The 11,295-nt window shown below is 47.1% G+C and overlaps 1 protein-coding gene across 2 annotated transcripts in view; it reads right to left on the bottom strand.

Moving 5' to 3' along the window:
* Positions 1 to 1,872: 1,872 nt before the first annotated feature.
* The window catches only part of serpini1 (serpin peptidase inhibitor, clade I (neuroserpin), member 1), a 51,495-nt gene continuing 42,072 nt past the window's right edge, over positions 1,873 to 11,295 (bottom strand). Inside the window, exons 8-10 of one of the 2 annotated variants that reach the window (XM_090218934.1) lie at positions 4,953 to 5,042; positions 3,817 to 3,942; positions 1,873 to 1,991 (exon numbers count right to left, since the gene is read on the bottom strand). In XM_090218934.1, the coding sequence (XP_090075060.1) occupies positions 3,866 to 3,942; positions 4,953 to 5,042 (167 nt within the window). In that variant the 3' untranslated portion in view covers positions 1,873 to 1,991; positions 3,817 to 3,865. Of the gene's footprint in view, positions 3,943 to 4,952; positions 5,043 to 11,295 lie in introns of both variants that reach the window. The other variant, XM_090218932.1, reaches the window with a different exon arrangement.

Below are 11,295 nucleotides of genomic sequence, written 5' to 3'. Positions count from 1 at the left end.
CATTGTTCTGTAATTATATTATACTGCCTACATTGTTCTGTAATTATACTGCCTACATTGTTCTGTAATTAAATTATACTGCCTACATTGTTCTGTAATTAAATTATACTGCCTACATTGTCGTGTAATTATATTATACTGCCTACATTGTTCTGTAATTATACTACCTACATTGTTCTGTCATTATATTATACTGCCTACATTGTTCTGTAATTCTATTATACTGCCTACATTGTTCTGTAATTATATTATACTGTCTACATTGTCGTGTAATTATATCATACTGCCTACATTGTTCTGTAATTATATTATACTGCCTACATTGTCGTGTAATTATATTATACTGCCTACATTGTTCTGTAATTGTATTATACTGCCTACTATGTTCTGTAATTATATTATACTGCCTACATTGTATGATAATGTTGACAACATGGTTCTGTAGTGATATGATAATGTTGTCAACATGGTTCTGTAGTAATATGATAATGTTGCCAACATGGTTCTGTAGTGATATGATAATGCTGCCAGCATGGTTCTGTAGTGAAATGATAATGTTGCCAACATGGTTCTGTAGTGATATGATAATGTTGCCAACATGGTTATGTAGTGATATGATAATGCTGCCAGCATGGTTCTGTAGTGATATGATAATGTTGCCAACATGGTTCTGTAGTGATATGATAATGCTGCCAGCATGGTTCTGTAGTGATTTGATAATGTTGCCAACATGGTTCTGTAGTGATATGATAATGTTGCCAACATGGTTCTGTATTGATATGATAATGCTGCCAGCATGGTTCTGTAGTGATTTGATAATGTTGCCAGCATGGTTCTGTAGTGATATGATAATGTTGCCAACATGGTTCTGTAGTGATATGATAATGCTGCCAGCATGGTTCTGTAGTGATATGATAATGCTGCCAACATGGTTCTGTAGTGATATGATAATGTTGTCAACATGGTTCTGTAGTAATATGATAATGTTGCCAACATGGTTCTGTAGTGATATGATAATGCTGCCAGCATGGTTCTGTAGTGAAATGATAATGTTGCCAACATGGTTCTGCAGTGATATGATAATGTTGCCAACATGGTTATGTAGTGATATGATAATGCTGCCAGCATGGTTCTGTAGTGATATGATAATGTTGCCAACATGGTTCTGTAGTGATATGATAATGCTGCCAGCATGGTTCTGTAGTGATTTGATAATGTTGCCAACATGGTTCTGTAGTGATATGATAATGTTGCCAACATGGTTCTGTATTGATATGATAATGCTGCCAGCATGGTTCTGTAGTGATTTGATAATGTTGCCAGCATGGTTCTGTAGTGATATGATAATGTTGCCAACATGGTTCTGTAGTGATATGATAATGCTGCCAGCATGGTTCTGTAGTGATATGATAATGCTGCCAACATGGTTCTGTAGTGATTTGATAATGCCTACAGCTTCCTTTCCATCATCTGCAATGATGAGAGGAAGCCTCTGAGCTGCAGCCTCCTTCCCTAGTCTTGTCTGTCTTCCAGTGTGCCATTGACTACTTCTGTGATCAGATCTCTCTCTCACCTTCCATGCCAACTGATGGTCCTACACTTGCCCCCCAAAATAATATTGCTCAGATTTGGTATAGGCCTACTCTGTTCTTGCTGCTGTGAGGTATAGTGATGCATCCAGAGGGCTTATCAAGGTCATTTCCAGTCTTAACGTGACAATACTGTTATATGGCCTTTTACCTCAGAGGGTCATCATTAGAGTAGAGAGTAGAGTAATCACAATGCTACTGCACAGGTATAAGAGCAATTTAATATAAAGTAGTGTTACCAAATACAATTCAATACAATTATATACAAAAAGACAGTAGACAATTGTAACTGGAACACGTTGATATTTAATTGGCAAGTAAAAGAGTAAATACAGCTGGTGTTATAATTTCTCCCTGTTTCATCGCCGTCTCCACACACCTCTTAGCAACCCGTTCACCTACCTGCAAAAAAAACACCTCCACTAAAATCAACAACTCATAAAGGCATATTAGTTCATCAGGATTGTAACCAAGTACTTTTAGCATAAAAAAAAAAAAAGAAAAAAGAAAGAGGAACCAAGATAGAATCACTAAGAGTCTGTGTGATTAAATACATAAATTATCTGCACATGTTGTTGTTGTTGTTGTTGTTGTTGTTGTTGTTGTTGTTGTTGTTGTTGCAATAAATATCTAGTCTGGTATCTAAGACAGTAGTTCATGTACAAGGATATGATGGTGGTGGTTTGGGAGACACACCATAAAACGACAGTGTGTGTGTGTGTGTGTGTGTGTGTGAGGCTAGTGAATTTAAAGGAGCAGTGCATGGATATATCATTTATTTCTACTGATCCAACAGATAAAAGAAAACGTTACTTTTCTTTAATATTTTCAAAAGTATGTGGACACCCATTCAAATTAGTGAATTCGGCTATTTCAACCACACCCGTTGCTGACAAGCGTAATAAAATTGAGCACACGGCCATGCAATCTCCATAGACAAACATTGGCAGTAGAATGACCCGTACTGAAGAGCTCAGTGACTTTCAATGTGCACCTTTCCAACAATTCAGTTCCTCAAATGTTAGCCCTGCTAGAGCTGCCCCGGTCAACTAAGTGCTGTTATTGTGAAGTGGAAACGTCTAGGAGTAACAACGGCTCAGCCGCAAAGTGGTAGGCCACACAAGCTCACCGAACGGGACTGCTGAGTGCTGAAGTTCGTAGCGTGTACAACTTCTGTCCTCGGTTGCAACACTCACTACTGAGTTCCAAACTGCCTCTGGAAGCAACGTCAGCAAAATAACTGTTTGTCGGGAGATTCATGAAATGAGTTTCCATGGCCGAGCAGCCGCACACAGGCCTAAGATCACCATGCGCAATGCCAAGCGTTGGCTGGAGTGGTGTAAAGCTCGCCGCCGTTGAACTCTGGAGCAGTGGAAACACGTTCTCTGGAGCGATGAATCACGTTTCACCATCTAGCAATCCGATGGACGAATCTGGGTTTGGCAGATGCCAGGAGAACACTACCTGCCCCAATGCATAGTGTCAACTGTAAAGTTTGGTGGATGAGGAATAATGGTCTGGTGCTGTTTTTCACAGTTCAGGCTAGGCTCCTTAGTTCCAGTGAAGGGAAATATTAACGCTACAGCATACAATGATTTTCTAGACAATTCTGTGCTTCCAACTTTGTGGCAACAGTTTGGGCAAGACCCTTTCCTGTTTAACAATACCCCCGTGCACAAAGCGATACGGAAATGGTTTGTCGAGATCAGTGTGAGAGAACTTGACTGGCCTGCACAGAACCCTGACCGCAACCCCCTCGAACACCTTTGGGATGAATTGTAAAGCCGTCTACGAGCCAGGCCTAATCGCCCAACACCAGTGCCCGACCTCACTAATGCTCTTGTGGCTGAATGGAAGCAAGTCCCCTCAGCAATGTTCCAACATCTAGTGGAAAAAGCCTTCCCAGAGGAGTGGAGGCTGTTATAGCAGCAAAGGGGGGGGGGGAACAACTCCATATTAATGCCCATGAGTTTGGGAATGAGATGTTCGACGAGCAGGTGTCCTCATACTTTTATTCATGTTGTGTATTTACATCTCTCTCCCTCTCTCTTGTGGTTAAAGCTTACAGTATCAAAACACAGTCACATTATATGTTTATATAATATATAGAATAGGAATAATATATATTCTCGCTAAGAGTATAAAAACACAGCCAGCGATGGGGGAGAGGAAAGGTTGTGTTTATGGCCTCGTTTTGCCTGGATCTGATTGGTTCTGAGCATATGACCTCATAGCAGGATAGCAGCACACTGGAATCCAATTGGCCGTCTTCATAGTTACATGGAGTCGTTGTCGAAGTCAGTAGGGTCGATGACCTCTGGCGTCATGACCCTTCCCATGAACAGGATAGAACCTGGAGGGGAGGAGAGAAAGAAACCGTCAGAGAAGACACTAGGGTCAGACACATAGAGGAGGAGAGAAAGAAACCGTCAGAGAAGACACTAGGGTCAGACACATAGAGGAGGAGAGAAAGAAACTGTCAGAGAAGACACTAGGGTCAGGCACATAGAGGAGGAGAGAAAGAAACCGTCAGAGAAGACACTAGGGTCAGGCACATAGAGGAGGAGAGAAAGAAACTGTCAGAGAAGACACTAGGGTCAGACACATAGAGGAGGAGAGAAAGAAGGGTCAGAGAAGACACTAGGGTCAGACACATAGAGGAGGAGAGAAAGAAACTCTCAGAGAAGACACTAGGGTCAGACACATAGAGGAGGAGAGAAAGAAACCGTCAGAGAAGACACTAGGGTCAGACACATAGAGGAGGAGAGAAAGAAACCGTCAGAGAAGACACTAGGGTCAGGCACATAGAGGAGGAGAGAAAGAAGGGTCAGAGAAGACACTAGGGTCAGACACATAGAGGAGGAGAGAAAGAAACTGTCAGAGAAGACACTAGGGTCAGACACATAGAGGAGGAGAGAAAGAAACCGTCAGAGAAGACACTAGGGTCAGACACATAGAGGAGGAGAGAAAGAAACCGTCAGAGAAGACACTAGGGTCAGACACATAGAGGAGGAGAGAAAGAAACTGTCAGAGAAGACACTAGGGTCAGGCACATAGAGGAGGAGAGAAAGAAACCGTCAGAGAAGACACTAGGGTCAGGCACATAGAGGAGGAGAGAAAGAAACCGTCAGAGAAGACACTAGGGTCAGACACATAGAGGAGGAGAGAAAGAAACCGTCAGAGAAGACACTAGGGTCAGACACATAGAGGAGGAGAGAAAGAAACCGTCAGAGAAGACACTAGGGTCAGACACATAGAGGAGGAGAGAAAGAAACTGTCAGAGAAGACACTAGGGTCAGGCACATAGAGGAGGAGAGAAAGAAACTGGACGGACGACAGACAGACAGACGGCGTAACACACACCTGTCCTGCGGTTTCTGATGATGAAGAAGAAGGGGTGATCAGCCATGACCTGAGGGTACAGAACCAGAGTCCTGGTGAGGGCTATCATTCCTACAGGACACAGAGAGGGGGAGAGAGAGAGAGAAAACATTAATGACCTGAGGGTACAGAACCAGAGTCCTGGTGAGGGCTATCATTCCTACAGGACACAGAGAGGGAGAGAGAGAGAACATTCAACACACGGGGAAGATTCTCAGTTGCATACTTCTCTCTCCTTTCTCCTTCTCAAAACCCATTGGATAAGGAGTCCCTCCCATCTGCCCTTCTCCTCCAATGGGTTTTAAGAAGGAGGCGAGGAGTATACAATTGAGTGTCATTTAAATTGACTGACACTGAACAGTCAGCAGGAGGGGCACTGTTTACATACTGTATCATTCATATGGAACACAGTACTGCAGTGAGAAGACCTGTTTATATATCATTCATATGGAACACAGTACTGCAGTGAGAAGACCTGTTTATATATCATTCATATGGAACACAGTACTGCAGTGAGAAGACCTGTTTATATATCATTCATATGGAACACAGTACTGCAGTGGGAAGACCTGTTTATATATCATTCATATGGAACACAGTACTGCAGTGGGAAGACAACACAGTACTGCAGTGAGAAGACCTGTTTATATATCATTCATATGGAACACAGTACTGCAGTGAGAAGACCTGTTTATATATCATTCATATGGAACACAGTACTGCAGTGGGAAGACCTGTTTATATATCATTCATATGGAACACAGTACTGCAGTGAGAAGACCTGTTTATATATCATTCATATGGAACACAGTACTGCAGTGAGAAGACCTGTTTATATATCATTCATATGGAACACAGTACTGCAGTGCGAAGACCTGTTTATATATCATTCATATGGAACACAGTACTGCAGTGGGAAGACCTGTTTATATATCATTCATATGGAACACAGTACTGCAGTGGGAAGACCTGTTTATATATCATTCATATGGAACACAGTACTGCAGTGGGAAGACCTGTTTATATTGTTACGGTGCGTGAATGAGGACCCAAAAGCGAATTAACTTAAACAGAGCTTCTTTAATTACCAAACATAGGTAGGCTCAGACGGACCGGCAGATTCCGACAGGACAAGACAAGGTTACAGCAAACATGACGACAGTCTGGTTCAGGCATGAAACACAACAAACAAGAATCCGACAAGGACAGGAACAAAAACAGAGAGAGATATAGGGGACTAATCAGAGGGAAAAGGGGAACAGGTGGGAGAAGGGGTGACGAGGTAGTCAAGAGGAGACAAGGAACAGCTGGGGGAAAGCGGGGGAGAAAAGGTAACCTAACAACGACCAGCAGAGGGAGACAGGGTGAAGGGAAAGGACAGAGACAAGACACAACATGACAGTACATGACAGTACCCCCCCACTCACCGAGCGCCTCCTGGCGCACTCGAGGAGGAAACCTGGCGGCAACGGAGGAAATCCTCGATCAGCGCACGGTCCAGCACGTCCCGAGAGGGAACCCAACTCCTCTCCTCAGGACCGTACCCCTCCCAATCTACGAGGTACTGGTGACCACGGCCCCGAGGACGCATGTCCAAAATTCTACGGACCCTGTAGATGGGTGCGCCCTCGACAAGGATGGGGGGGGGGGGGGAAGACGAGCGGGGGCGCGAAGGACGGGCTTGATGCAGGAGACATGGAAGACCGGGTGGACGCGACGAAGGTATCGCGGAAGAAGAAGTCGAACTGCGACAGGATTAATGACCCGAGAAATACGGAACGGACCAATGAACCGCGGGGTCAACTTGCGAGAAGCCGTCTTAAGGGGAAGGTTCTGAGTGGAGAGCCAAACTCTCTGACCGCGACAATATCTAGGACTCTTAGTTCTACGCTTATTAGCAGCCCTCACAGTCTGCGTCCTATAACGGCAAAGTGCAGACCTGACCCTCTTCCAGGTGCGCTCGCAACGTTGGACAAAAGCCTGAGCGGAGGGGACGCTGGACTCGGCGAACTGAGATGAGAACAGCGGAGGCTGGTACCCGAGGCTACTCTGAAAAGGAGATAGCCCGGTCGCAGACGAAGGAAGCGAGTTGTGGGCGTATTCTGCCCAGGGGAGCTGTTCTGACCAAGACGCAGGGTTGCGAAAAGAAAGACTGCGTAAGATGCGACCAATAGTCTGATTGGCCCGTTCTGCTTGACCGTTAGACTGGGGGTGAAAGCCGGAAGAGAGACTGACGGAAGCCCCAATCAAACGGCAAAACTCCCTCCAAAATTGAGACGTGAATTGCGGACCTCTGTCCGAAACGACGTCTGACGGAAGGCCATGAATTCTGAAAACATTCTCGATGATGATTTGTGCCGTCTCTTTAGCAGAAGGAAGCTTAGCAAGGGGAATGAAATGAGCCGCCTTAGAGAACCTATCGACAACCGTAAGAATAACAGTCTTCCCCGCTGACGAAGGCAGTCCGGTGACAAAATCTAAGGCGATGTGAGACCACGGTCGAGAGGGAATAGGAAGCGGCCTGAGACGGCCGGCAGGAGGAGAGTTACCGGACTTAGTCTGCGCGCAGACCGAACAAGCAGCCACGAAACGACGCGTGTCATGCTCCCGGGTGGGCCACCAAAAACGCTGGCGAATGGAAGCAAGCGTACCCCGAACGCCAGGGTGGCCGGCTAACTTGGCAGAGTGAGCCCACTGAAGAACGGCCAGACGAGTAGGAACGGGAACGAAAAGAAGGTTCCTAGGACAAGCGCGCGGCGACGGAGTGTGAGTGAGCGCTTGTTTTACCTGCCTCTCAATTCCCCAGACAGTCAACCCGACAACACGCCCCTCAGGGAGAATCCCCTCGGGGTCAGTGGAGGCTACTGAAGAACTGAAGAGACGAGACAAAGCATCAGGCTTGGTGTTCTTAGAGCCCGGACGATAAGAAATCACGAACTCGAAACGAGCGAAAAACAGCGCCCAACGCGCCTGACGCGCATTAAGTCGTTTGGCAGAACGGATGTACTCAAGGTTCCTATGGTCAGTCCAAACGACAAAAGGAACGGTCGCCCCCTCCAACCACTGTCGCCATTCGCCTAGGGCTAACCGGATGGCGAGCAGTTCGCGGTTACCCACATCATAGTTACGTTCCGACGGCGACAGGCGATGAGAAAAATACGCGCATGGGTGGACCTTGTCGTCAGAGAGGGAGCGCTGAGAAAGAATGGCTCCCACGCCCACCTCTGACGCGTCAACCTCGACAACGAACTGTCTAGAGACGTCAGGTGTAACAAGGATAGGAGCGGATGTAAAACGATTCTTGAGGAGATCAAAAGCTCCCTGGGCGGAAACGGACCACTTAAAGCACGTCTTGACAGAAGTAAGGGCTGTGAGAGGAGCTGCCACCTGACCGAAATTACGGATGAAACGACGATAGAAGTTCGCGAAGCCGAGAAAGCGCTGCAGCTCGACGCGTGACTTAGGGACGGGCCAATCAATGACAGCTTGGACCTTAGCGGGATCCATCTTAATGCCTTCAGCGGAAATAACAGAACCGAGAAATGTGACGGAGGAGGCATGAAAAGTGCACTTCTCAGCCTTCACAAAAAGACAATTCTCTAAAAGGCGCTGGAGGACACGTCGAACGTGCTGAACATGAATCTGGAGTGACGGTGAAAAAATCAGGATATCGTCAAGGTAAACGAAAACAAAGATGTTCAGCATGTCTCTCAGGACATCATTGACTAATGCCTGAAAGACAGCTGGAGCGTTAGCGAGGCCGAAAGGAAGGACCCGGTATTCAAAGTGCCCTAACGGAGTGTTAAACGCCGTCTTCCACTCGTCCCCCTCCCTGATGCGCACGAGATGGTAAGCGTTACGAAGGTCCAACTTAGTGAAAAACCTGGCTCCCTGCAGGATCTCGAAGGCTGAAGACATAAGAGGAAGCGGATAACGATTCTTCACTGTTATGTCATTCAGCCCTCGATAATCTATGCAGGGGCGCAGAGACCCGTCCTTCTTCTTGACAAAAAAAAACCCCGCTCCGGCGGGAGAGGAGGAGGGGACTATGGTACCGGCGTCAAGAGCTACAGACAAATAATCTTCGAGAGCCTTACGTTCGGGGGCCGACAGAGAGTATAGTCTACCCCGGGGGGGGGTGGTTCCCGGAAGGAGATCAATACTACAATCATACGACCGGTGTGGAGGAAGAGAGGTGGCCCTGGACCGACTGAACACCGTGCGCAGATCGTGATATTCCTCCGGCACCCCTGTCAAATCACCAGGCTCCTCCTGTGAAGAAGAGACAGAGGAAACAGGAGGGATAGCAGACATTAAACATTTCACATGACAAGAGACGTTCCAGGAGAGGATAGAATTACTAGACCAATTAATGGAAGGATTATGACAAACTAGCCAGGGATGGCCCAAAACAACAGGTGTAAAAGGTGAACGAAAAATTAAAAAAGAAATGGTTTCACTATGATTACCAGAAACAGTGAGGGTTAAAGGTAGCGTCTCACGCTGAATCCTGGAGAGAGGACTACCATCCAGGGCGAACAAGGCCGTGGGCTCCTTTAACTGTCTGAGAGGAATGTCATGTTCCCGAGCCCAGGTCTCGTCCATAAAACAGCCCTCCGCCCCAGAGTCTATTAAGGCACTGCAGGAAGCTGACGAACCGGTCCAGCGTAGATGGACCGACAAGGTAGTGCAGGATCTTGAAGGAGAGACAGGAGTAGTAGCGCTCACCAGTAGCCCTCCGCTTACTGACGAGCTCTGGCCTTTTACTGCACATGAAGTGACAAAATGACCAGCGGAACCGCAATAGAGACAGAGGCGGTTGGTGATTCTCCGTTCCCTCTCCTTAGTCGAGATGCGGATACCTCCCAGCTGCATGGGCTCAGCACCCGAGCCGGCAGAGAAAGATGGTAGTGATGCGGAGAGGGGAGCGACGGAGAGCGCGAGCTCCTTTCCACGAGCTCGGTGACGAAGATCAACCCGTCGCTCAATGCGAATAGCGAGTTCAATCAAGGAATCCACGCTGGAAGGAACCTCCCGGGAGAGAATCTCATCCTTTACCTCTGCGCGGAGACCCTCCAGAAGACGAGCGAGCAAGGCCGGCTCGTTCCAGCCACTGGAGACAGCAAGAGTGCGAAACTCAATAGAGTAGTCTGTTATGGATCGATTGCCTTGACATAGGGAAGACAGGGCCCTGGAAGCCTCCTCCCCAAAAACAGATCGATCAAAAACCCGTATCATCTCCTCCTTAAAGTCCTGATACTGGTTAGTACACTCAGCCCTTGCCTCCCAGATTGCCGTGCCCCACTCACGAGCCCGTCCAATAAGGAGAGATATGACGTAGGCGACACGAGCAGTGCTCCTGGAGTAAGTGTTGGGCTGGAGAGAAAACACAATATCACACTGGGTGAGGAACGAGCGGCATTCAGTGGGCTCCCCAGAGTAACACGGCGGGTTATTGATTCTGGGCTCCGGAGATTCGAAAGCCCTGGAAGTGGCCGGTGGATCGAGGCGGAGATGGTGAACCTGTTCTGTGAGGTTGGAGACTTGGGTGGCCAGGGTCTCAACGGCATGTCGAGCAGCAGACACTTCCTGCTCGTGTCTGCCTAGCATCGCTCCCTGGATCCCGACGGCTGAGTGGAGAGGATCCGAAGTCGCTGGGTCCATTCTTGGTCGGATTCTTCTGTTACGGTGCGTGAATGAGGACCCAAAAGCGAATTAACTTAAACAGAGCTTCTTTAATTACCAAACATAGGTAGGCTCAGACGGACCGGCAGATTCCGACAGGACAAGACAAGGTTACAGCAAACATGACGACAGTCTGGTTCAGGCATGAAACACAACAAACAAGAATCCGACAAGGACAGGAACAAAAACAGAGAGAGATATAGGGGACTAATCAGAGGGAAAAGGGGAACAGGTGGGAGAAGGGGTGACGAGGTAGTCAAGAGGAGACAAGGAACAGCTGGGGGAAAGCGGGGGAGAAAAGGTAACCTAACAACGACCAGCAGAGGGAGACAGGGTGAAGGGAAAGGACAGAGACAAGACACAACATGACAGTACATGACATATATATCATTCATATGGAACACAGTACTGCAGTGGGAAGACAACACAGTACTGCAGTGTGGAAGACCTGTTTATATATCATTCATATGGAACACAGTACTGCAGTGGGAAGACCTGTTTATATATCATTCATATGGAACACAGTACTGCAGTGGGAAGACCTGTTTATATATCATTCATATGGAACACAGTACTGCAGTGGGAAGACAACACAGTACTGCAGTGTGGAAGACCTGTTTATATATCATTCATATGGAAC

The sequence above is a fragment of the Oncorhynchus mykiss genome, chromosome 24 (genome assembly GCF_057628025.1).
Source record: "Oncorhynchus mykiss isolate SJ-2025 chromosome 24, ASM5762802v1, whole genome shotgun sequence".
In the NCBI taxonomy this organism is placed as follows: Eukaryota; Metazoa; Chordata; class Actinopteri; order Salmoniformes; family Salmonidae; genus Oncorhynchus; species Oncorhynchus mykiss.
This window is presented reverse-complemented; position numbering and strand designations above follow the sequence as displayed.